The 27,548-nt window shown below is 42.4% G+C and overlaps 1 protein-coding gene across 2 annotated transcripts; it reads right to left on the reverse strand.

The window, feature by feature from the left end:
- Positions 1-586: 586 nt before the first annotated feature.
- LOC123757029 (uncharacterized) lies at positions 587-25,936 on the reverse strand. 2 transcript variants are annotated; one of them, XM_069331472.1, is made up of 7 exons: positions 25,872-25,936; positions 22,409-22,850; positions 20,066-20,167; positions 12,148-12,290; positions 3,335-3,490; positions 1,532-1,736; positions 587-1,217 (listed from the first exon to the last, which is right to left on the reverse strand). In XM_069331472.1, exons 2-7 carry the CDS (start codon positions 22,742-22,744, stop codon positions 1,167-1,169), a joined length of 993 nt encoding a protein of 330 aa, XP_069187573.1. In that variant the 5' UTR covers positions 22,745-22,850; positions 25,872-25,936; the 3' UTR covers positions 587-1,166. The 2 variants fall into 2 exon arrangements, with proteins under 2 accessions (XP_069187573.1, XP_069187572.1); XM_069331471.1 differs by having other exon boundaries at positions 22,409-22,884; positions 25,872-25,925.
- Positions 25,937-27,548: the final 1,612 nt, after the last annotated feature.

A 27,548-nucleotide genomic window follows, 5' to 3' on the forward strand; every position in this document is an offset into this window, starting at 1 on the left:
CTTCACATTTTGGACAATAATCTGGGTAATATAATCTACATACGCTTTCCATAACTTCAGCTTCTGTAATGTTCTAGGAATTCCTTATATTTTGGCAGAGCATTATTAGTTTGGAGTTATAATGCTAGACGAGACCTTGATAGTTCATTTCATACTGCCCGTAGACACTAAACAAATTCACTGACCTTACTTCATCCTGTAGTTTACGCCTTCTAGCATTTATCTTTCTCTTGGCAATCTTGAATTAGTTAAGCAATCATCACATCTTGCAAAAGAATTTCAAGAAATTATGTCACAAGGAAGGCGAGGCGTGTTACTGATGCCCTTGTGCAGTTACTAAAAACCGATCACATTGTCCACATAAATTCTCGCTCTTTAGGAAGCCCTGTCATCCGTCTTGAAGTCGAGCATAGATACCTGTTTTTTTATAATGTTTGAGAATATATTTGAGCCTCAGAAATATACATTCATTCGGTTTGAGAGACTTTTATGAATAAATTTTCACAATGTTGTCACTTGTATTTTATCCCCTTTATATTTTCGGCAAATAATGTAAACATTACTGGGAATATGGAACAGCTGTTAATGAAAAGTAAAAAGAATTTAATAAATGGAATGTTAAAGCCTCACACTATGAATCATTGTATGTTTTAGTTCCTATTACTTTATTAATATAAAAACAATGAGAAAGGTGGGAGAAGCCTTCAGGTGATTACAAATAATAGTAATTATCGAAAGAAGACGCCAAACCGAGAAGATTGTGCATAAGGTGATTGGCGAAGACTCCAGGTGGTGGGCGAAGACTCCAGGTGGTGGGCGAAGACTCCAGGTGGTGGGTGAAGGCCCCAGGTGGTGGGCGAAGACTCCAGGTGGTGGGTGAAGACTCCAGGTGGTGGGTGAAGACTCCAGGTGGTGGGCGAAGACCCCAGGTGGTGGGTAAAGACTCCAGGTGGTAGGTGAAAACTCCAGGTGGTGGGTGAAGACTCCATGAGATGGGTGAAGACTCCAGGGGGTGGGTGAAGACTCCAGGTGATGGGTGAAGACTCCACGTGATGGGTGAAGACTCCAGGGGGTGGGTGAAGACTCCAGGTGGTGGGTGAAGACTCCAGGGGGTGGGTGGAGACCCCAGGTGGTAGGTGGAGCCTCAAAGTGGATGAGCCATTCATCTAGGGGCACTGAGGCACTTGGCATATATACTTGCCTTCAGACGCCTGGCTCTGAGGGCAAGTTTATTAAGTTAATGAACTGATAAACGTGAAGTTAGAGTAAAAAAGATTCATAATTGACAGCTAAATTGCTAACTTTTAAAATAATATTTTTGACATGTATTGTGAATAGGACCAGAGTGCGTTTCTGGAGGGAACGTTGCTTTTCACCCTAACTCATGGGGTAGAGTGCGTTGCTGGGGGAAGACCTGACTCACAGGGCAGAGTGTGTGGCTGAGATAAGACTTAACTCACTGGGTAGTATGCGTTGCTGGGGAAGACTTTACTCCCAGGGTAGAGTGTGTCACAGGCATGAGACTACTCACCATATAAAGTGCGTTGCGGCAGTGTATCTTACGGGAGGTACAGTAGTCCCGGCGGACGCACCTCCCGTACCGTCTGAGGCAGGGCCAGTCCTCGGGTGGGCAGGCAGGGCACGGGGGTGTGGCGGGGGCGTGTACCAACCTGCAGGCCCGACACACTGTGTGTTGGCACACCCCTCGACACCCCACCACCTCCTCCCCCACCAACCTGCACACAGGGGTAGTGGTATACGTATTTTAGTTTGTTGTTTTAGATTCATCTACTCGGAATGTAACACGGAGAGGGTTTCTCTACCTATCTATCTTTCTTCTTTCCCTCTACCCGTATTCTTACTTTTTATTTCTCTACAAGGGACTCCAAAACTTTTACTAAAGCCGACTCCACGCCACGTGGTCCTAAGACGATTGACCGACTTAGGATTCTACAACCAGTATGACGTGACCTAGGCTTTGAGCAAAACCCTAGAGTCGCCTCCGCCGCCACCACCAGACCAGTAACACAGAGCAATGATCGAGGTCTGGATCGATCATGCTAATTAATCAACCTTGGGGCTTGATCCCCACTATAACCGATGACCTTGAGAGTTCTTAAGTGTGGAATTAATTAGACGGGAATGATGAATTCCGATTCGATGTTAGAATCGACGCCCAATCCAACTCTGCCTCGTGTGGACCACGTGACCAGGACAAGTTCACATACTGTACATATAACAAATACATGGAAATAATAAAAATGCAAAATATTAACTAATTAATTTATTAAAAGAAACTAAAACAAAATCTGAATATGTTCACTCCCTGTCACTTTAACACTCCCTACTTGACCTGAATGCAATGAGTTGACTATCCCTATAAATAACAATAGCAACTATACCTCTATGTTTGACCAGCTAAAGATGTTGGGGGCTGGTCTTGGGGGAGAGGTAAGATGGTTGACCTCCCCCAGTTGATCTGGTGTCCACACTAATCTCTCCTCGTCTGGTCTACCCCAGACTAGAGCATTGTATCCTTCTGCATAGTCTAAGTTTTACCAAGTTACTTAGCCAGGTCTAAGTTATAACAATTAACCTCTGTTGTACTTAATTGATCCAGTCTGGTTGAATTATTTTACTGAAATTAAATTACACAAGCATCTAACGGCAGAGCTGTTCCCGATCCCCAAAATGGTTAATTGAACTTTGAGAAATAGTAGACATGTCAACCCTGATGACCTATGACCGCCGGTCACTCCGCCTTACAACTTAGATCTGATTCGTGACGTCACTGATGGTGACTTAACTCAATAATTAGAATACTCTTGATATTGTACCCAGTACTATTATATAATACAATTTTAATACAAAATGAATAAAGGCTAATTTCTCTAAATTACTGAATACTATAGGATGGTTCATTATACGAAGCTATGAACAAAGCGTCGATTATTTTCACCGCGAATTCCCCTGGGGTCAGGTCCCAGGTCACCACGCGGGCTCAGCTTCCCATTCTCTTTTGTCGATAAACCACTCTGGATAATTCTTACAACCAGCCTAGTTTGTTACAGGAACAAAAAGTTTCAAGTAGCATGGGCAATGGTGAGCCCGTAGTGGACTTACCCGGCACAGGAGCGGGGCTGTAACGCGGTATTTTAGTATATGTAAGTGTATATAAAGGCGGAAGAGAAGTGTGGTGGTACACCGATTTGTTAGCCTTCATTTTCTCTAAACATAAAATTAATAATGCCAGTTGACATGAGACATTGCAAAGCGTTGGCATTATTATTAATAATAGTAATAGTAGTAGCAAAAGTAGAAATAACAGTAGTACCTGGCGGAACAGACAGCGTTGGGGTGGGAGGCGCAGTAGTGGTATGTGCAGGGCGGCTGACACAGGGAGACCTCCCGCAGCGCCTCCTGCTGCTGCTGCTGCCCGTCATCGTCTCCTGCCTTCTGCCACCACCCCAGGCGGGGGGAACCACCTTCGCTACCTATATAAGAGACCCCATACATGTGTTATAGTCAGACCCATACTTGTGTTACGTGGTGTTATAGCCAGGCCCATACTTGTGTTACGTGGTGTTATAGCCAGACCCATACTTGTGTTACGTGGTGTTATAGCCAGGCCCATACTTGTGTTACGTGGTGTTATAGCCAGGCCCATACTTGTGTTACGTGGTGTTATAGCCAGACCCATACTTGTGTTACGTGGTGTTATAGCCAGACCCATACTTGTGTTACGTGGTGTTACAGCCAGGCCCATACTTGTGTTACATGGTGTTATAGCCAGACCCATACTTGTGTTACGTGGTGTTATAGCCAGGCCCATACTTGTGTTACATGGTGTTATAACCAGACCCATACTTGTGTTACATGGTGTTATAGCCAGATCCATACTTGTGTTACGTGGTGTTATAGCCAGGCCCATACTTGTGTTACATGGTGTTATAACCAGACCCATACTTGTGTTACATGGTGTTATAGCCAGGCCCATACTTGTGTTACGTGGTGTTATAGCCAGACCCATACTTGTGTTACGTGGTGTTATAGCCAGACCCATACTTGTGTTACGTGGTGTTATAACCAGACCCATTCTTCTCATACCAAGGCATCCAGTTTGACAATATATTTGCTTGAGTTTTCCTGTTGGGTACTGTCTGTGACGGGCACGCAAGGTGACAGGAAGCCTGACGGTTATCATCTGTGACGGCAATGTAAAGTGACAGGAAACAAGGGGATCACAGAACACCCTAATATGCTTGGCCTGCTATTCATTGTGTTAAGTTGAGCAGTGTGAAGTAAAGTGTTCCATGTTTGTAGTTCTCTCCGGCGAGTCCTGTGGGCCGTTGTTCCATGAAAAGCCTAAGGCTCTTCTTTTGCATGTGTCAACTAGACATTTTGATGGCGTGATTTGGTTCGAGGTTTTCAATATTAGTATAGTGCATATACTCCGCGATATAGTATATCCTGTAGTACAGTGGTCTATGTTGTCGACTCACATTCGGGGAGATATTGGGTTTGATCTGGCGGGACAGAAATGGTTGGGCACGTTCCCTTTGAACTGTTGCCTCTGTTTACCTAGCAGCTAGTAAATAGGTATTTGAATTAGGCAACTGTTGTGGGTTGCATCCTCGGGAAGGTCAATATGGTCAGCTCAGGGATGATCTCGATAAAGTCAAGTATACAGTCTCCCTGTCCCCGACACATGGAGTCATCTCTGTGTAGTGTCGCCGTGCCTTGTTTGACGTTATCAGTCCTCGGACCCTCCACCTGCCCTGGTGTTCCAGGTGACACCCACGGTAATCTAAATATAAACTAATTGTTGTCAAAATATCTGTCACGACTAAAGTCCGGTGCCATAACAGCGCTCCGGACCCCCCGCTGGCCATTTGCGGTTATCAAAAGACAAATAAACAACAGTATCTTGCCGCTAAGAGAGCATTTTTGATAACATTTACGATAATGTTACCTTGACACGTGGCAACTTTGAAACGTTTTATTGACTGAAAATTTGCATTTTCAAATTCAACCTGTCTTCATTGCTAGGCTCTTGCTCATTTTACATTTGTGTACGAGCTTTGTGTAAATATATATATATATATATATATATATATATATATATATATATATATATATATAAATATATATATATATATATATATATATATATATATATATATATATATATATATATATATATATGCGAACAAGCCTGAATGGTCCCCAGGCATAATAAATGCAACTGAAAACTCACACCTCAGAAGTGACTCCTTTGAAACTGGTGTACAGGGCACCTAATCCACTCGACCATCACGACCGGACAAAAGCTGATGGTAGCCGAGGCTATTTGCTATTAGCCGAGGTAGCCGAGTGGATTAGGTGCCCTGTGCACCAGTTGCAAAGTGCAAAGTATATATATATATATATACAACTTTAGAACACTTTCCCACCAGGAGACTCAAACCCTAGCCAGCACAGAAGCCTTCCAGCAACTGGCATAACAGGTACGCCTTAACCCACTCCACCACCTGCTCAGACCCTTAAAAGAGATGGTAATTCCATCTCCAACTCCATTCCAACTTAATATTCCTGCCCGAAACGCTGCGCGTGCTAGTGGCTTTACAAGACTGTAATTACCATAATTGTATCCTCACATTCCTTATGTACATTCTTGTATATGCATAAATAAATAAATAAATAAATAAATAAATAAAGTAATTTCGGAGTATTTATACACTCCAAAGACCACCACCTCCCAAGAGCACTAGAGCAAGTGAGGGGTCATTTTTACGTTTTTTCATCAAGTCCCTGTTAATATGGGACTTAATATTAATAGGTTAGGTTAGGTTAGGTTAGGTGGCCGAAAAAGTTAGGTTAGGTTAGGTTAGGTAGGTTAGGTACTCGAAAAACAATTAAGTCATGAAAACTTGGCTTATTAGGCAAATCGGGCCTTGCATAGTAGGCTGAGAAGTGCGTTCTGGCTACTAGGTACGACATATATATATATATATATATATATATATATATATATATATATATATATATATATATATATATATATATATATATATATATATATATATGTTGTACCTAGTAGCCAGAATGTACTTTTTGGCCTACTATGTAAGGCCCGATTTGCCTAATAAGCCAAATTTTCCTGAATTATTATATTTTCTCTAATTTTTTTCTCATGAAATGATAAAGCTACCCATTTCATTATGTATGAGGTAATTTTTTTTTAATTGGAGTTAAAACTAACGTAGATATATGACCGAACCTAACCAACCCTACCTAACCTAACCTAACCTATCTTTATAGGTTAGGTTAGGTTAGGTAGCCGAAAAAGTTAGGTTAGGTTAGGTAGTCGAAAAACAATTAATTCATGAAAACTTGGCTTATTAGGCAAATTTGGCCTTGCATAGTAGGCTGAGAAGTGCGTTCTGGCTACTAGGTACGACATATATACATATATATATATATATATATATATATATATATATATATATATATATATATATATATATATATATATATATATATATATATATATATATATAGTTTGTATTATTTAAAAGTATCTCGAAATCTATTGCATATTTTTATCAATGAGAAGAGAAAGCAAACAAGTGTTATCTTCTTCGTACTCTGAACCCCTGGCGGCCACAGGGGTCCAACAGCACCCGAGACCTACCCAGGAGGGCTTCCCCGCCCCGCCTGACCCAGCAGGAGGGCGGGGAAACTGTATCAGATCGTGGCGGATTCATCCTGGCACACACGATAACCGTCTGGCGCCGAGATAACGTGGCGAGAACCCCCACAGCGCCGCCGCCAGGTACCCTCGCCCCTCTCTGCAAGTACCGCGTGTTTCACTAGGCTGTGTGGATCATTGCTGGGAACATTGTGAGGCAAGAGACGCTCTAGCTAACTAGCACCAACATACACTCGCGCAGAAATGTCCAGTCAACGATTAAGACATCCTAAAATAGCTGGGAGGCCTATCAAATATCAGAAATAAGCTTCTATAAAACGAATAAATAAATTTGAGTTTTGCTAAATTTGTAGGACTGTTTTGCAGATGGATCCCTGCTTCTACATCTAAGGTTTCAGACAATCTAAAGGTTTTCAATCTGCCAACCTCTTCTTTTGTCTAATTTCTGTCTCCTGGTCATAGAGTTCAATCTGGCTTGTGAGGCAAGATTTACCATTCCTGAATCCATGCTGGTGATTGTTGTTTGTTCTGTCCTGAGGTGCTACTTGCCCCTCCCTCTCCGTCCTCTCTATGACGCTGTTGTTGTTGTTTTAAATTCAGCTACTCAGAACAAAAAGTTGCAAGCAGCACGGGCTATGGTGAGCCCCTCGTACTCATCTGACACAGGAGATGTGCAGTGCAGGCCATGACCCCACATGTGTGTAAGTTAGGGACATTGGCACAGCACTTCCTGCTCCCCCAACAGTAGCCGAATTGAGGAAACAGTATATGTATAAGATCTATATGATGATGCTCTTAGTTTGTAGATGTGTAGGTGTTGAAGGGCAGTGAACTTAGCATCAAGCAGAGTATGATGGTTGTGTGTGATCAGTTTACTGGTGGTGAGTGTGTAGGCGCCATGATGGCAAAATATATTATCTGCCAAGGTTTGGTAGGGAATGCTGCACTTGTTCAGCTTAGTATACCTTGCGCTATCAAAACATTTAAATGTGAGTGACTGTTCCTTGAATCCTGATAGAATCCAACATCTAATGCCGTTATTGGAGTAGGAATAATTATCTCAGTTGCAGTCGAAAAAACGAAAAGAATGGACAGGTTGGACGGGAACGCTGGGAAGTAAGTGCCCATATAAACCTCAGGGATATTAGGAAGAATAGTATGAGCGTCAGTGCAAAGAAATGCTTTGCCCGAAAAGCAAAAAACGCCTGCCCGAAACGCTTTGCGTAATAGTGGCTTTAGGCATTGTATGTCAGATTCAGATTCAGATTCAGATGTTTATTCAGGTAAGGTATATACATACAAGTGATGTTACATTAATGGATTGATATATAGATAGAGCTAGTACATACAATGCCTAAAGCCACTATTACGCAATGCGTTTCGGGCAAGAAAAACATTAATATCTAGAACTTAATACTAATTGAGCATAAAGAATAAAAGATGTTGAGAACAAATACAAATAAAGATAAAAAAAAAGGGGGAACATGACTGAAAAAGCAGCACAAATACAATAGGTTGACAAACAGTGTTGATTAAAAAAAAGAAAAAAAAAGAAAATAACAGACATGGGTTGACAATAGAGGAGTGAGGTAGATTACAGGGAATTTATTAGGTAGTGTTTAGTTTTTATCTTAAACTGGTTGAGAGAGGTACAGTCTTTAACATGGTTGGGAAGGTCATTCCACATTCTGGGCCCCTTGATTTGCAGAGCATTTCTAGTTTGATTAAGACGTACTCTAGGAATATCAAAACTGTATTTATTTCTGGTGTGGTGCTCATGGGTTCTGTTACAACCTTCTATGAAGCTTTTAAGATCAGGATTGGCATTATAGTTTAGCGTTTTATATATGTATAATACACATGAGAGAATGTGCAGTGACTTAATATCTAACATATTAAGAGATTTGAGTAGGGGTACCGAGTGATGTCTGGGGCCAGAGTTGGATATTGTTCTAATAGCGGCTTTGTGTTGGGTAATTAGAGGACGTAAGTGATTTTGGGTAGTAGAACCCCAAGCACAAATACCATAGTTGAGATAAGGATAGATAAGGGAGTAATAGAGAGTCACCAGAGCAGGGCGTGGTACATAATATCTGATCTTAGAAAGAATGCCCACAGTTTTTGAAACTTTTTTTGATATATTTAGAATGTGTCCCTGGAAATTCAGCTTGTGGTCAATGAGAATGCCAAGGAATTTGCCATCTAATTTGTTACAAATTTGGGTATTGTTTATTTTGAGATTTATAAGACTAGAGGATTTATTGCCAAACAGAATATAGAAGGTTTTGTCAATGTTAAGGGTGAGTTTGTTGGCAGTTAGCCAAAGATGGACTTTATTTAGCTCAGTATTTACTGTGGCATTTAGAGCAAGAGGGTCAGGACTGGAGTAAATGAAGGTTGTGTCGTCAGCAAATAGAATTGGTTTGAGGTGTTGGGAGGCATTTGGAAGGTCATTAATGTAGATGAGAAAGAGGAGAGGGCCAAGTATGCTGCCCTGAGGAACACCAATGTTGATGGGTAGGGTGGGAGAAATTGTATTATTCACAGAAACATATTGGAGCCTGTCAGTAAGGTAGGACTCGAGGTATTGTAGGGAGTGTCCTCTGACTCCATAATGATGTAATTTAAGAAGAAGGTTTTGGTGGTTGACAGTATCAAAAGCTTTACGCAGGTCCACAAATAACCCAACAGGGAGCTCCTTTTTATCAAGAGCTGTATGAATCGAGTTAAGCATACTAATAAGTGCATCGTTAGTGCTTTTTTTGGGTCTGAAGCCATATTGGCAAGGGCTAAGTATATTGAGTTTGGCTAGATATGAGTAAAGCTGCTTGTATATAAGTTTTTCAAAAATTTTTGACAAGTTTGGCAGGATTGATATAGGTCTGTAGTTGTTAACATCTGTGGGGTCACCACATTTGTGGACAGGCGTTACTCTCGCTTTTTTTAGAATATCTGGAAAGGTTTGGAGTTCAAGTGACTTGTTGAAGAGCAAAGCAATAGCAGGGGCTAAAGATCTGGAGGCTTTTTTGTAAATTAAAGTTGGTATCTCCTCAAGGGCACCAGACTTGGTTTTAAGGGAAAGGATTATCTCATTGACGTCAGTGGAGTTAATAGGCTTTAGGTACAGAGACTGTGGATAGTTACCTGTAAGATAGTCCTTAATGTCAGTACTGGAAGATGGAATATCATTTGCAAGGGATGAACCAATGGAAGAGAAGAACCTATTGAACTCAATAGCAGAATCAGAGGCTGAAAGCTGACCATCGTTATTAGACAGGAGAGTCGGTTTGTTATTTAAAGATTTCTTTGATCCCAATATTTGTGAAATTGTGCTCCAAGTTTGTTTAATGTTGCTCTTTATTTGAGTAAATTTATCTTCGTAGTAATTAGTTTTGGCTCGTCTAATTATCTTAGTTAGCAATAATGAGTAATTCTTTGAGAATTCTTTGGAGACAATTCCTAACCTATACTTCTTCTCAAGGTCGTGTTTTTTGTTAATGGATTTCAGTATTCCCTTTGTAAGCCAAGGATTGTTAAGCCTTTTGCTTGTGACTTGTTTTGTAAGCCTAGGACAGTGGGTGTTATAAAGGCTAAGAGTTGTTTGTAGAAAAGATTGCACTGCTAGGTTGATGTCCCCTATGTTACCTAATTCGGACTCCCAGTTGACATTATCAGCAGCAGTTATAAAATTGTTTATAGCAGTTTCATTGTGCAGCCTAAAGCTTAACTCCCTTGTTTCTAGAGGTGGTTTGCTAATGTTAGTTAAGAGAAATGTGGGGTAGTGGTCTGTAGTGCTATCGGTGATTATACCTGAAGTAAGCGGAGAGGTTATGTTGGTCCAGATGTGATCCAGAGTCGTGGCAGTGCTATCAGTGATTCTAGTAGGTCTAGTGATTAAGGGTATGAGGAGGCAGGAATTCATACAGTTGAGGAAGCTAACAGCAGTAGGGTGTTCTGGCTCGCAGAGGTCAATATTAAAGTCCCCTGCGATAATTAGGTGGTTTTTGTTCAGTCTGTTATCAAGTATTAGATTTCTAAGGTTTGAGTTGAATACAGACACATCAGTGTTGGGAATTCTATAGACTGCACCCACAGACAGGACAGACTCGGCACCCTTGACTCTGAAGCTGGCGAAGATATACTCCCCATAGCAGTCTCTAGTTCTAATTTCTTTTAAGCATGTTAGTTCTTGGTGGTAGTAAAGAGCAGTGCCACCACCTCTCTGAAGTTGACGACAGTTGTGAATTGCTGAGTAGTTAGGCATGTTAAAGAGTTGAGTAGTATCCTCTTTCAACCATGTTTCAGTAAGTATAATAAAAGAGAATTTGTTGCCAATAGTTTCAATCAAGGCACTAACATCATCGAAGTGTTTACCTAGGGATCTAACGTTCAAATTGATTACAGAGATATTGTGATTATGAGTTAATACATTGTTTACATCATGTGCTGCAAAATATCTGCAATTTAGATCATTAAAGTGATTATTGTCATAGATAGTGGATAAGAGGTTAAGTTCTGGGTCTATACTTGACTGCATAAAAGAAGCTGATTGTAGAATCAGGAATAAGTAGAAAAAAGCTATAAAATAGGGAAAAATATATACACAATACTGTACAAAACAAACACAAAAGGGGCTTACAGGGGTACAATGGAGTAAGGGAGTATGGCTAGGCTAGGCAACCTAGGCAATTAATGAGATTAAAGAAAAAACATGTAAACATGGACTATACAAAACACAAGATATGGAAATACAAAACAAAAAATATAAGCAAGACTAAGCAATACAAAAAAAAACAAATTGAGCAAAAATGAGGTAGATTGCTTACGAGTACTCACAGGTACACTGTAAGTAACAATTTGCAATTTGAGATGCAGGCAAAGCCAGGGGTACAATGGAGTAAGGGAGCATGGCAAGGCTAGGCAACCTAGGTAATAAATGAAATCAAAGAAAAGTTGAATAATAAACATAGGCAAATTTAAGCTAATGATTAATAACTATAGATAGTTCAGTAATGACTGTATAATTAAAAAGACCTGAAGAACTACTTAATAACTCAATTAAATAATTTTGGTAAATGACTAGGTAAGAGTAAGTTAAAAATTAAGTCAGAAAATGAACCAAGGAGGCTTAGGAGACTTAGGATGTACTAGCTTTATCTATAAATCCATCAACTTTTGTATCTTACCTTGTATGTATGTACTTTACCTGAATAAATATTTGTATTTGTATTTGTATATGAAATGAAATGGACTTAGAGTAAAGAGGTAGAGGAAGACTTCGTACATACCTTCACAAGTATATATCACAGACCAGAGGGCTCGGGAAATGCATACCAGTCACTTAGAGGCTAAAGTATTGTCAGGACCCAAGGGTTGAAGCTCAACTTCCATAAGGAACGTTAGGTGAAAACAGAGGGGTGAATATAATAGAGTACCTACCGGGAACACAGACACCAGACACCCTGGAGTAGTAGGTGAGGGAGGTGCTTGCCCTGTAGGTCCAGACGACAGGTTCTCTCAGGTGACAGGTGAGACCAGCGTCGCACCTGCCCAGGTAACCTAGGGCTCCGCCACACACCTGTCGGGTTAAGGATCTTGTACCGGCTCTTACACAAATTTAGGTGAAGTCCGCCATCTTTGTTTATCGTACAAGAGACGGACTTATTCCTGCATTATTATAGATTATATTTTATTCATTATTCTTTATTTCTCATTTCATATGTCCATGTTTATATCACTCAGGCTCCATAGCCTGTCTTGGAAATGTCATTATATCTCTCTCTACCTAACTAGAAACTATTTGTGTGTCTACCTGTGTATTTTCTGTTTGTGCCTGCAGGATAGAGTCGTTAGCTCTTGGACTCCGCCTTTCTAACCGACACGTATCTAATGTACTGACCCCCGACCTATTTGTTCTCTATTATGTATACGGTATATATTTCTCACACATGGGGTCCCTCGATTGTTTCAAGCACGGGTTGGACAAGTATATGAGTGGGATTGGGTGGTTATAGAATAGGAGCTGCCTCGTATGGGCCAATAGGCCTTCTGCAGTTACCTTTGTTCTTATGTTCTTATGTTCTTATATTCTCCAGGATGCAACTCGCAACACCGGTCTAACTCCCTGGTACCTATTTAATTTTAAGTAAACAGGGGCATGAGGTGAAAGAAACTCTGCCCTTATTGCCGCTCCTGCCAGTGTAACAGCCAAAGATTCTCCATTCTTCCTCCCTTCTTCCCTATTCTTCGTTCCTTGTTCCTCCTCCCTTCCTTCAGAGCTTGAGTTACAGCTCCAGGCAGTATATGGCCCATATCCAGGCCTGGTCCAGGCCTGGTCGACGACCGGGCCGCGGGGACGCTAAGCCCCGGAAGCACCTCAAGGTAACCTCAAGGTAACTTCAAGGTAAGGTATCCTGTGATTCCTCACATAGATTTCTAAAGTCATTTCTTATATTGGTCAATCCATCATTGCATTGCCGCTGATTATATCCTTTAGATGTAGACTCCAGGAGACAGGTTCGGTGTGATTTCAACCCTCAGGTGTTTCTCTCTACTCAATTCTTGAAGGATTTTATCTTCCATTCGGTACCTTGTGTTCGGCTTCCTGTTCATTACACCAAGTTTCATTACTTTGCACTTATTTGTATTAAACTCTAGTAACCATTTGTTAGACCATTCTTGCGGTTTGTCAAGATGATCTTGAAGCTTCTTGTTATCATCCTCTCCCTTAATCCTCCTCATAATAGCTTTGACGTCCTTATTTCCCATAATGACTTGCTTCTTATAGACTTTGCTAAAGCTGTTGTCAAGGTACCACATGAAAGACTGGCAAGGAAAGTACAGGCAAATGGAATAAATGGCAGAATATTAGAATGGATTAAACAATGGTTAAAGCAAAGGGTAGTGCTAAATGGCAAGGAATCTGACTGGAGAAATGTGCCGAGTAGGGTACCACAAAGGTCCATGTTGTGGTCAACCCTTTGTGTCATATACATCAATGACAGATGACAATATTACAAACCACATCATTATATTTGCAGATAACATTTAAAATTTATAGTAAAGTTGAAAGTGAAAATTATATTGTGGCCTTACAAAGAGATCGACATGAACTCCACCAATGGTCAGAAGATTGACAAATGCTTTTTAATATCGATAAATGTATGACCTTGTATGTGGGGCATAACAGTCCACGTCACAACTACCAGATTAACAACATGACCTCGCAGCAGACTGATGAAGAAACGGACCTCTAGTCACAATCCATCATTCACTGAAAGCTGCACAACAAGTGGGAGCGGCAGTAAAAAAAAATCTAACCAATACCTAGGAATAATCAAGCGTATCTTTGACTTTAAAGAAAAGAAGGTTGTCATTCAATTGTATAAATAAATCTTTGATGCGCCCCGACCTGGGTTATTGCATCCAGGCCTGGAGACGTCATCTTCAGGAGGACATAGCTGCTCTGGAGAAGGTCCATCACCGAGTAACAACAAAAATTTTAGAACTAATTCAACTCTGGTATGAGGAGCGGTTGAGGGCCACAGAGCTAACAACACTCCAAACCAAACATGACAAGGCTGATCTCGTAGAAGTGTTCAAAATACTGAACAAGTTCAAGTATGTTTATTGTATGTTTATTGAGACAAGAAAATACATCTCAAAGGCATTCTGAACAATTTGGAGGATGTTGATCCGGACAACTTCTTTAATAGGTCAGATGTAACACAAACAAGGAGCATCGGTTTCAAGCTCAACAAGCCACAGTGCAGGACTGAGAACAAAGGGTTTTTTTCACCCATGGGGTTATTAACCCATGGAACCGTCTACCCACCGAAGCCGTAAATGCCAAAACTCTACTGAACTTTAAATCCAGCTTGAAAAACTCATCAGGACAAATGGGGGAACCTTTGGAAAGCCGCCGGCTTCCTGTCCTCATCGAGGCCACTAGAGTGTTAGTGACCCTCAGGTAAATCATTTTTGCATCATCATGAAGCATTGAGAGGAATGAGTTAATTATTACTTATTGACATTATTATTGTCATTCCCTCTCATTATTGTGGATCCCTATAACATATTAAATTAAAATGTTTCTCTTTGCCATGTCCAACAGCTTAGTTCTCCGCGTATCTGTGCCCTCATGCGGTTGTTCTCCCAGTCTAACTTTCCATGGTTAAAGTCTCCCATAACTAAAAATCGGGATTCCTATAAGCGACAGAAGTTACCCTTTCTATTGTGGTAATAATTGCCATATTGTAACTCATACTCGTGAGTAGATCTGTTGTCATTTAGTGGAGGGTTGACTGTCACTTCAATTGCAATTTGTGGCCCACCCATTGTCATAGTGCTTATTATGTAGTCTCTAAGCTCTTAACAGCCCAGAATAATCATCTCAAATCTCCAGTCCTTTCTTATCGTCAGAGGCACTTCTTCTCCCCTTCCTGCATTAGTTACAACACTAGACAGTTTCGTTGCTGAGAGTGAAGTTACATCTGAGTTTTCTTTGACATCTTTTCGCAAGTTCACCTGTTTTCTTTGTAACTGAGTGACTAACCCATCCACCGCTGCCCGCTGGATGGGGGGCGGTGTGCAGGATAAACATATCAATTGTGACACTAGCTCTCCACACATGTCAGTTACTTAATTTAGAAACTATACTTGTGGTCGGTCTTGAACTCATTGTTGATGTGACGGTGTGCATTGAATTTTGTAACTAGCTCATCAAGATTGTAACTTGCTTAGCTAAATGAATTGTGAGGTTCAGTCTCTGAGCCCATTATGTGCCTTTGTAACCCTTTCCACTACCGCCTACAATATGGGTATGGGGTGCATAATAAATGAACTAAACCAACTTTCTTTGTAAATTCCATCTAAGCATTTGTAAATTAATTTCAAGCTCATTTGATTTGTCCATCCACACTTACTCCCATCCTTGTTATCAGTTCCACTGGTGTAGGAAGGTGTTCTGTGGTATGTGGGAGCAATTAGAATGGGTTATTGTATAATAAGGTGGTTGATGGTTGAGTAGTTAAGTAGCTGCAAGGGAAATGTTGGACATGGGGATGGAAGTAAGTTGTCTTAGGGTGCGGAAGCGGTTTCTTGATGAGTTTGGGGCAATTGGAGGTTATGGGTGGGAGGAGTGGAGGGGTCTAGCTCCTGTTTAGTATTATATATAGGGCTTTATGGATTGAAATTAATATGTAGATGCTTGGGTGGGGGCATGAGAGGGAGAGGGGCCACTGTGGGGTTGGTGTGTAACGGAGAAAGTTTGTGGAAAGGTTGGGAAGGTGACTAGTCTACAACTCTGTTATATTTCTCTCTGTGGTTGTTGGCCTGCTGGTCATCGGCTTGTCATTTTCCTTTGTAGTTGTTGAGTTGGGGACTATGGTTTTCCTGTATGTCTCCACCTTTGTGCACCACTTCCTTGTTCCTGTTTCCGTGGCTCTGTCTTCCTTCGTAATGTCCTTCTGAAGAAATAACTTTCCATGATTTGTTACATTTAGAAGTTTTCTCTTCTTTATTGGGATTGTCTTGTTCATGAACACTATCTTTATCTGTCTCTTTCTTTTCATGTTGTACCTGCTTAGCCTGAAAACTTTCTGTTCACTACTTTCATTCCCTCCCCCCCCCCCCCTCTCCTCACCACCTGTATCTCTGTATAAGACCTTTTCTCTCTACTCTTGTTTGGAACCTCCTTGTATTGGAACTCTTTCCAATAACTAATAAAATAAATAAATAAATAAAGAAATATGTAGTTATTGCACCATGCTGCTTCCTGCAATGTGGGTGTTTGTATGGCTACTTACTGCAACACAGACATGGCCTTTGGGTTCCTTTTTAACATTTCTGCAAATTGTCCTGTAAGAGGTCCAGCCACTGTTTACTTTCCAGCTTTTTGAAGAGTGGTTGTCTCATTAATGGGCCAGAGAATGGTTTTCCTTTATGTTTTTAATCTGTTTTGCCAGTCTCAATTCACTCTGAAGGTTGTTTATTGTTTTTCTCATTTCTTTCAATATAATAATGATCTTATTCAATACTCAGTTCATCGTCCCAGTAATTGTGTTCCTCTGGTTTATGTTCATGTTCATTCATATCCTTGCCTAACTCCAATGGTCCTTCCCTCCACCTGTGTGTGTGTGTGTGTGTGTGTGTGTGTGTGTGTGTGTGTGTGTGTGTGTGTGTGTGTGTGTGTGTGTGTGTGTGTGTGTGTGTGTGTGTGTGTGTGTGTGTGTATGTGTGTGTGTGTGTGTGTGTGTGTGTGTGTGTGTGTGTGTGTGTACTCACCTAGTTGTGTTTGCGGGGGTTGAGCTCTGGCTCTTTGGTCCCGCCTATCAACCGTCAATCAACAGGTGTACAGATTCCTGAGCCTATTGGGCTCTATCATATCTACACTTGAAACTGTGTATGGAATCAGCCTCCACCACATCACTTCCTAATGCATTCCATTTGTCAACCACTCTGACACTAAAAAGTTCTTTCTAATATCTCTGTGGCTCATTTGGGCACTCAGTTTCCACCTGTGTCCCCTAGTGCGTGTGCCCCTTGTGTTAAATAACCTGTCTTTATCTACCCTGTCGATTCCCTTGAGAATCTTGAATGTGGTGATCATGTCCCCCCTAACTCTTCTGTTTTCCAACGAAGTGAGGTTTAATTCCCGTAGTCTCTCCTCGTAGCTCATACCTCTCAGCTCGGGTACTAGTCTGGTGGCAAACCTTTGAACCTTTTCCCGTTTAGTCTTATCCTTGACTAGATATGGACTCCATGCTGGGGCTGCATACTCCAGGATTGGCCTGACATATGTGGTATACAAAGTTCTGAATGATTCTTTACACAAGTTTCTGAATGCCGTTCGTATGTTGGCCAGCCTGGCATATGCTGCTGATGTTATCCTCTTGATATGTGCTGCAGGAGACAGGTCTGGCGTGATATCAACCCCCAAGTCTTTTTCTTTCTCTGACTCCTGAAGAATTTCCTCTTCCAGATGATACCTTGTATCTGGCCTCGATCCTGCTCCCTACACCTTTCTTCATTACATTACATTTGGCTGGGTTAAACTCTAACAACCATTTGTTCGACCGTTCCTGCAGCTTGTCCAGGTCTTCTTGAAGCCTCAAGCTGTCCTCCTCTGTCTTAATCATTCTCATAATTTTGGCGTCGTCAGCAAACATAGAGAGGAATGAGTCTATACCCTCTGGGAGATCATTTACGTATATCAGAAACAGGATAGGTCCGAGTACAGAGCCCTGTGGGACTCCACTGGTGACTTCATGCCAATCTGAGTCTGAGATCTCACCCCTCACTGTAACTCTCTGCTTCCTATTGCTTAGGTACTCCCTTATCCACTGGAGCGCCCTACCAGTTACTCCTGCCTGTTTCTCCAGCTTATGCATTAACCTTTTACGGGGTACTGTGTCAAAGGCTTTCTGACAGTCCAAAAAAATGCAGTCCGCCCATCCTTCTCTTTCTTGCTTAATCTTTGTCACCTGATCGTAGAATTCTATTAAGCCTGTAAGGCAAGATTTACCCTCCCTGAACCCATGTTGATGGGTTGTCACGAAGTCTCTTCTCTCCAGATGTGTTACCAGGTTTTTTCTCACAATCTTCTCCATCACCTTGCATGGTATACAAGTTAAGGACACTGGCCTGTAGTTCAGTGCCTCTTGCCTGTCACCCTTTTTGTATATTGGGACTACATTAGCCGTCTTCCATATTTCTGGTAGGTCTCCCGTTTCCAGTGACCTACTATACACTATGGAGAGTGGCAAACAAAGTGCTCCTGCACACTCTTTCAATACCCATGGTGAGATTCCGTCCGGCCCAACAGCTTTTCTCACGTCCAGCTCCAATAGGTGCTTCTTGACCTCATCTCTTGTGATTTCGAACCTTTCCAAGGTCGCCTGGTTTGCTGCCACCTCTCCTAACGCCGTGACTTCTCGCTGTTCTATTGTAAAGACCTCGTGTGTGTGTGTGTGTGTGTGTGTGTGTGTGTGTGTGTGTGTGTGTGTGTGTGTGTGTGTGTACTCACCTATATGTACTCACCTATATGTGCTTGCAGGATCGAGCATTGACTCTTGGATCCCGCCTTTCGAGCATCGGTTGTTTACAGCAATGACTCCTGTCCCATTTCCCTATCATACCTGGTTTTAAAATTATGAATAGTATTTGCTTCCACAACCTGTTCCTGAAGTGCATTCCATTTCCCCACTACTCTCACGCTAAAAGAAAACTTCCTTACATCTCTGTGACTCATCTGAGTTTCAAGCTTCCATCCATGTCCTCTCGTTCTGTTACTATTCCGTGTGAACATTTCGTCTATGTCCACTCTGTCAATTCCTCTGAGTATCTTATACGTTCCTATCATGTCCCCCCTCTCCCTTCTTCTTTCTAGTGTCGTAAGGCACAGTTCCCTCAGGCGCTCTTCATACCCCATCCCTCGTAGCTCTGGGACGAGTCTCGTTGCAAACCTCTGAACCTTTTCCAGTTTCATTATATGCTTCTTCAGATGGGGACTCCATGATGAGGCGGCATACTCTAAGACTGGCCTTACGTAGGCAGTGTAAAGCGCCCTAAATGCCTCCTTACTTAGGTTTCTGAATGATGTTCTAACTTTTGCCAGTGTAGAGTACGCTGCTGTCGTTATCCTATTAATATGTGCCTCAGGAGATAGATTAGGTGTTACGTCCACCCCCAGGTCTCTTTCACGCGTCGTTACAGGTAGGCTGTTCCCCTTCATTGTGTACTGTCCCTTTGGTCTCCTATCTCCTAGTCCCATTTCCATAACTTTACATTTGCTCGTGTTGAATTCTAGTAGCCATTTCTCTGACCATCTCTGCAATCTGTTCAGGTCCTCTTGGAGGATCCTGCAATCCTCATCTGTCACAACTCTTCTCATCAACTTTGCATCATCCGCAAACATCGACATGTAGGACTCTACGCCTGTAAACATGTCGTTAACATATACAAGAAATAGAATTGGTCCCAGCACCGATCCTTGTGGTACTCCACTTGTTACTGTTCGCCAGTCCGACTTCTCGCCCCTTACCGTAACTCTTTGGCTCCTTCCTGTTAGGTAGTTCCTTATCCATTCTAGGACCTTTCCCCCCACCCCCGCCTGCCTCTCGAGCTTGAACAGCAGTCTCATGTGCGGTACTGTATCAAAGGCTTTTTGGCAGTCCAGAAATATGCAGTCTGCCCAACCATCTCTGTCCTGTCTTATCCTCGTTATTTTATCATAGAATTTTATCATATCATGTGTGTGTGTGTGTGTGTGTGTGTGTGTGTGTGTGTGTGTGTGTGTGTGTGTGTGTGTGTGTGTGTGTGTGTGTGTGTGTGTGTGTGTACCAGATGACACACCTGACCCCTGGTCTTGGCACACACAGGGCAGCAACCACACACGCCCCTGGTCACGCCCCCAGCACACCGCAGGCGGCGCGGCCGGTGTTCCTCACAGTGTATCTGCAGGAAAATATATCATATACGGTATAAGTATATACAGAATATATATATATATATCTATAAGATACAATGGTTGCCTGTTCGAGGTAGTGACCTAGATACTCGGGACAAGTCTCACCAAACATTGCAGGGTGATTTGTGATTGCGTGCAGTGTTATCGGATAGTTAAGGTCGATCCCCATGCCCCTCTTTAAGAAGGATCGGCTACTACTATGAAGTATTAAATGTGAGCTTCATTGTCCACACAGTTGACCAGACCACACGCTAGAAGGTGAAGGGACGACGGTTCGGTCCGTCCTGGACCATTCCCAAGTCGATTGTCAATCGACTTGAAAATGATCCAGGGCGGACCGAAACGTCGTCGTCCCTTCACCTTCTAGTGTGTGGTCTGGTCAACTTACTTTAGCCGCGTTATTGTGACTCATCGCCTGCATATGTCCACACAGTGTTAAAACAGATTTCACAGCCGTTATGACCTCGACTCAATGTTGATAACGTTCGTTCAACGTCGATTCAATACTCGAGCATATTTTGCCCATTGAAAAGGAGAACGGGAGGGAGTGAGAGAACTAGAGAAATGGAAGGGAAGGAGAATGGTTGACAGAGAGAACGGGAGAATGGGAGCGAGGTAGAGAGAGAGAGAGATGATTGATTGATGAAGATTAACCACCTAAAAGGTGGCACGGGCATGAATAGCCCGTAAGTGGTGGCCCCATTGAGCCATTACCATTACCAGTATCATTAGATCATACTGGAGATCTGTGAAGGTGCGACTGCACCCTGCGTGACGGGAGATGTCTCCCATGAGAGAGAGAGAGAGAGAGAGAGAGAGAGAGAGAGAGAGAGAGAGAGAGAGAGAGAGAGAGAGAGAGAGAGAGAGAGAGAGAGAGAGAGAGAGAGAGAGAGAGAGAGAGAGAGAGAGAGAGACAGAGACAGAGACAGAGACAGAGACAGAGACAGAGAGACAGAGACAGAGACAGAGACAGAGACAGAGACAGAGACAGAGACAGAGACAGATACAGAGAGAGAGAGAGAGAGAGAGAGAGAGAGAGAGAGAGAGAGAGAGAGAGAGAGAGAGAGAGAGAGAGAGAGAGAGAGAGAGAGAGAGAGAGAGAGAGAGAGAGAGAGAGAGAGAGAGAGAACCAGCAAAGAGAGAGATAACCAGACAAAAAGACAAACAGAAGAGACCTGGGCACTGCCGGGTAGCTCCTCTACATCTATTAAAGAGAAAGCTCATGTGGTTGTGTGTTCGAGGTTGGACACCAGACTCTTCAAGGGTTAGCCTCGCGCAACTTTGTATGGTGATTTTATGGAGGATCTCACCGAGTGGTCGGGGTCGGCCCCTTTGCTTTCCCCTTGAAGGAACAGTGGCCTCCACACCCCCTTCACGAAGTTGGAAAATCCAATGTACAGCCAAAAGTCCGAATAGTTTAGTAATCGTTTAAATCTCCAGTCCAAATCTCCAGTCACCAGTCTCCGTGGTGTAGTGGAGACAGGGGATCGTATTCCAGGGACCATAGGATTAAGGATTTGCCCGAAACGCTACGCGTACTAGTGGCTGTACAAGAATGTAACAACTCTTGTATATATCAAAAAACAAAAAAAAAATGTTAGTGCGTTCAGATATTGATATGCAACTTGAAGGTTATGATATAGTATCCCACAGCTGCTGGCTCCTTCAATGAACTTCACACTGTGAATACGAACCGAGTTTCTCATGCACTGGTAGGATCGTCTGTGTCCTTTGCAGATCTGCAAAGGACACACACACACACTTCCTCTACTCATACACTGTTGTGTATGATTAATAAGAGTTGTTTGGTCTCACTGTCTCCTAAGTCAAGGTGGACTGCCTTCCTAAATACCGACTTGGAGAACACGTCGTATTGACGTAGTTGCAGGCTGCCAAAATTGTTTGCACACCTTCAGAAGTACGGAAGGTTGGGCAAGGTTAAGCACCTTGTGAGAGGGTAGTCCCATATTCTCTGCTGCACCCTCTTCAAGTCATTGACTTTTTCCTTCTGTATTAGAGCAAGGGCGTTGTAGCCCAAAAGTGCTCCATCTCGTTGATGTGTTGAGGTCTTAACCCAGTCTTACCTCCTGAGGAGCCCGGAGGCAATGATATATAATAATAATAATAAAATAATAATAGTAACTTATTTTAACATACAACAGTTCAAGTAAGAGAAGTAATTTAGTAGGTAACCAGGAGACGCTTACTGTGATACAAGTTGTGCTCACCTTGGAACATGGTGGGCAGCGCAGCAGCACGGAGTCATCGTCAATGATGTGCTCTCTGTTGACGCCCCCGCCTAGTCTGTGGGAGGGATGATCGCCCCCACCCTGCCTGTGGGGAGGGAGAGTGCCCCCACCCTGCCTGTGGGAAGGGAGAGTGCCCCCACCCTGCCTGTGGGGAGGGACAGTGCCCCCAGCCTGCCTTAACGTGGTCACGTGGGTGAGGTTGAGGTGAGGGCCTGGTGAAGGGTGGTGGTGGAGGGGACGCGAGCACAGCGCCACACCCACCAACAACACCCACACACTCTCCATAACAATCCGTGCATTGATTGTTCTTCGCATTCTTCAATACTTTAGATTGATAAAATTCCTTTTGTGCTCTTTCGGTCTTGCAAGTCGCTTTACTACGTCAGTATATTTAGCGCGGAGACTGTCTTCCCAGGACGATCTGCAAGGCACACACACTAACTACTTCCTCACTCCTGTTGATTTATAATAATTCATGATTATGTTATGGAGCAAATGACGGGATGGCGTAGAAGACGTGGGGTCGCTGGAGTGCTAACAGTGACTGCCCGGACCGGTACAAGCGGAGTTGATACCTGGTTGACACCTGGTTGATGGGGTTCTGGGAGTTCTTCTACTCCCCAAGCCCTGCCCGAGGCCAGGCTTGACTTGTGAGAGTTTGGTCCACCAGGCTGTTGCTTGGAGCGGCCCGCAGGCCCACATACCCACCACAGCCCGGTTGGTCCGGCACTCCTTGGAGTGTTGTCAACGCCTACGTCGCCCGAGCTCTCAAGCACAGCTCTGTTTGGAAGCAGGTCGACGAGGAACTGTGTAGAGTGAGGCAATAATGGCTTCTCGAACGGTTACGTTGAAGACGTCATTAAAAGAAAAGTGACACGCCATGAACCCATGAAGAAGCAACCAGCACAACACCCGTACCCCTTATCAAACTTTTTTACAGGAATTTCTTTTCCACGGCTTACAAAATGGAGGAAAGAATCCTGAAATATATAATTGATAGGAACGTTATCCCAGTCTTATCTCCAGAACGTTATCACAGTCAACTGGCATACCAGGAAAGGCTTAAGGGTGACAAAACTGACAACCCTACAGATTAGTCAGGGCCGGTCTCACTTAGACCTTCTGAACATTAAACAAGAACACTCATGCAAGTCTGGCCCACATTTTCACAAGGTCCACCGAGACCCAAGAAAGAATTTAAGGACCCTTATACAACCCATCGACTTCCTATACCCGCCACGGCTTCTGGAGATACTGACCATCAGGTGAATACAGAAATGTGAGGTCAGAGGTCAGTACACTCGTTCAGGGACCATGATACTGTATCTCCCGCGTTAAGAAGACTTTGTAGCTCGTTCTTAAATTTTCTTGAATGTACCTGAACCATCTCCCTAGTGGTCTCAATTGGGAGAGGAAGCGCGGCGTGTCAAAGGTCCCCCAGTGTTCCTAAGGATTTTTTCCAACTGAATTTTGAATTGAAATAATGTCTTGGAATTTACGGCCACAGCAGGTAGATGGTTCCATGGGTGAAACAGCATCTCCTGTCTCCTGTTATTTGCCTTACATTGTAGTTTAATGAGCTTGAAGCTGTTGCTCCTTTTGTGTGTTGCTTTGACCTTTTAAATAAGTGATCCTAAAAGTGAATCAGTATTTTAAAAGTCACGATGAGATCAGTCCTGTCATGTCTGGTTTGCAGTGCTGTTAGCCCTGAGGCCCTCAACCGTCTCTGGTATGAGAGTTGACGTAGTTCTGAGATGATTTTTTTGCTCTGTGTTATACTTTCTCCAAAGTAAATATGTAATTTTGAAGGTGGGGTCTCCATGCTTGGGTACAGTAGTTCAGATGGGGACGCATCAGAAACTTGTACAGTTGAATAACCACCTTCTTTTCCTTTGCCTGTTTTTACCATTACTAGACAAGTGAAGGAGATAAGTGCATGGCAGACGAATAATTGCATCCTTCTTCAATTAGCGTTAATGTGATATTTACAAGTACGCCGCCTCGATGGCACGACGACGGAACGTTGAAACATTCCACTATGTAAACGCTAACCAAACCCCTAGGAATAATCAAGCGTATCTTTACCTTAAGGAAAAGAAGGTAGTCATGCAATTGTATGTCTCTGATGCGTCCCCTGTTAGAGACATCCAAAAATGGAGCGTCCAGGCATGCAGACCCCATCTTCGGAAAAAAATAGCTGCTCCGGAGAAAGTGCAACACCGAGCAACAAAAATCATTCCAGAGCTAAGTCAACTCCCGTATCAGGAAAGGTTGAGGGCCACAGGGCCAACAACACTGCAGACCAGGCATGACAGACCGGATCTCACTGAGACTTTTAAAATACTTAACATTGAACCTGAGATCCCCGATTGTGAGTCGAGAACGAAGCCAACCGTAGTATCAGTCAAGCTATCAATCAATTATCAATCAAGCTATCAATGCTTTCAATCCAAGCTATCAATGTGCTTTAATATGCTTACTAATCTTTGTCAAATTTTGGTACAGTTTACCTGTTAACATTTTAGAAATTTTGCCAGAAATTACCTACTTAATATTATCTGTTAGATTAAAGATCTGCCCGAAACGCTATGCGTACTAGTGGCTTCAAGTTCAAGTTCAAGTTCAAGTATGTTTATTGAGACAAGAAAAAATATATCTCAAAGGGATAGAGTAGCTTAGGCTATTTCTACTCCCCCCTAAACTAGTGGCTTTACAAGAATGTAAACCCACCATGCCATGTACTCCCATAAACCCAATGTACCTTCTTATATATAAATAAATAAATAAATAAATAAATAAATAAATAAATAAATAAATAAATAAATAAATAAATAAATAAATAAATAAATAAATAAATAAATAGTATGAGACCCTGTTGACCTATGACTTAAATCACATCACAAACACGGTACATAATCAGAGAAAGCGCTAAACCAGTATGAATATGTAGCACTTGGAAGAGATATGAAGGCGGAGTGAAGGAACGGTGTACAACCACTTGGACCACTGGGAATCGAGTACCGATCAAGGACGGGTATAGAGGCCTTCGGTGGACCGACGAGCGCAAGTACATGAACCAATTCACTGTTTTAAAAGCCAACTTAGTACGACTTCGAGTACGACTTCGCTTGGTATCCCCCACAGGTGAATACTAAGTCTATGGACCTCCCGGACCTTTGCTGCCAAGCCGTGAATCTATCAGGGATGGTATTACTATTACTACTACCCCAATATAATCTGACATCGACGAGAAGAGGCAGGTGTTGGGGCAGAGGGACGTTAGGTGTTAAGGTAGAGGGAGGTCATGTGTTGGGGCAGAGAGAGGGCAGGTGTTTGGGCCGAGAGAGGGGAGGTGTTGGGGCTAAGGGAAAGGCGGGTCTTGGGGCCGAAGGAGGTCAGGAAAGAGTTGATGCCGAGGGAACACAGGTGTTGTATCTATTACTCCAGGTAACTGTTGTCAGATGACTCCCGCAGCGCACACTTGTGAAGGGCAGCCGTCGGTGTTGTGGCGTCTCGCTATCCATCGTGGTCTATATATGACTCCAACAACAGATAGCCTCTGCTATTATCAATAATCACGCTGTTGATGGCTGGTGCAGTGATAGCTAAATCACAAGGAACTGAAAACCTAGTCAGGATGGCGCCCAACTTCGTGGCGGCGCTGCTAGGGATCTCTCCCGCCCGGCCACCAACGGACCCAGTACCAGTAACATAATTCCCGTTGTCGGGGACCGGGAAGCTTGTTCTTAGGCTTGTATCGAGGTCGAACTACTGACCTTACCAAGGATACAACCCATAACAGTTGCCTAACTCTCCGGTACACATCTACTGCTGGATGAACAGATGCATTAAGTGAGATGAAACTTACCAAGCCATTAATGTCCCTCCCGGGGGATCGAACTCGGGGTCACTCGTAGTGAGTCGAGAACGTAGACCACTTTACTGCAGGACCCTTAACTTTTATGGCTATGACACATTATAAATTATCGTGAGATGTACAAGTGCTTGAATAATAATCATACTTACATTCAGTATTCGGCAGAACAAATGAACATAGTTGTACCATGCAATGGAATGTAATAATGGGTCCAGGAACTGAATTCCAGCTATATATTGCTATGCAAGTTGCAGTGTTAATGAATTACAGTATTTGCAACAGCCAGGACCGAATTAATACTTTATCTTTCTCTCTCTTACAATGTACCTGTAAACAATTTTCTCTTACAATGTACCTGTAAACTCTCTTACAATGTACCTGTAAACTCTCTTACAATGTACCTGTAAACTCTCTTACAATGTACCTGTAAACTCTCTTACAATTAATGTACCTGTAAACTCTCTTACAATTAATGTACCTGTAAACTCTCTTACAATTAATGTACCTGTAAACTCTCTTACAATTAATGTACCTGTAAACTCTCTTACAATGTACCTGTAAAACATTTTTTGTCAATTTTACTGTAAATTATCTACTTAAAATTACTTGTACCTGTAAAGTAAAGCTGTAAAGTACCTGTAAATTTTTTTGTCAATTTTACTGTAAATTATCTACTTAAGATTATCTGTTAGTTTAAGGACCTGCCCGAAACGCTATGCGTGCTAGTGCAACCCGTTCTCGCAAATTCGTAAAGTCAATATTGACTTATTAACTACGTGCATAGGTGATATACTAAACATAATAGATACCCCTAAAAAGATTCATAGAAAACACCGACCTTACCTAACCTTGTTAGTATCTTAAGATAAGCATCTTATTGCTTCGTAATTACAATTATTACTTATCCTATACCTATTATAGGTTAGGTAATAATTGTAATTACGAAGCAATAAGATGCTTATCTTAAGATACTAACAAGGTTAGGTAAGGTCGGTGTTTTCTATGAATCTTTTTAGGGGTATCTATTATGTTAAGTATGTCACCTATGCACATATTTAATAAGTCAATATTGACTTATTAAATTTGCGAGAACGGGTTGCTAGTGGCTTTACAAGAATGTAAAATCAACATCATTTCTATGTTCTCTCTTAACCCCCAATGTACCTTCTTGGATATAAATGAACAAATAAATAAATGAATTGTTAGATATCTAAATTGCGCGCCACTCGCATGTTGACTTGC

This window comes from Procambarus clarkii, chromosome 26 (assembly GCF_040958095.1).
Source record: "Procambarus clarkii isolate CNS0578487 chromosome 26, FALCON_Pclarkii_2.0, whole genome shotgun sequence".
NCBI lineage: Eukaryota > Metazoa > Arthropoda > Malacostraca > Decapoda > Cambaridae > Procambarus > Procambarus clarkii.

Excerpts from the sequence above, each read along its gene's own strand:
- LOC123757029 (XM_069331472.1), bottom strand. The coding sequence starts at position 22,744 with ATGCGAAGAACAATCAATGCACGGATTGTTATGGAGAGTGTGTGGGTG. Across the intron at positions 12,291-20,065 it reads GTGCCAAGACCAGGGGTCAG|GTGTGTGGCGGAGCCCTAGG; the intron begins GTGTGTCATCTG and ends TTAACCCGACAG. Across the intron at positions 1,737-3,334 it reads AACGCTGTCTGTTCCGCCAG|GTTGGTGGGGGAGGAGGTGG; the intron begins GTACTACTGTTA and ends CCCTGTGTGCAG.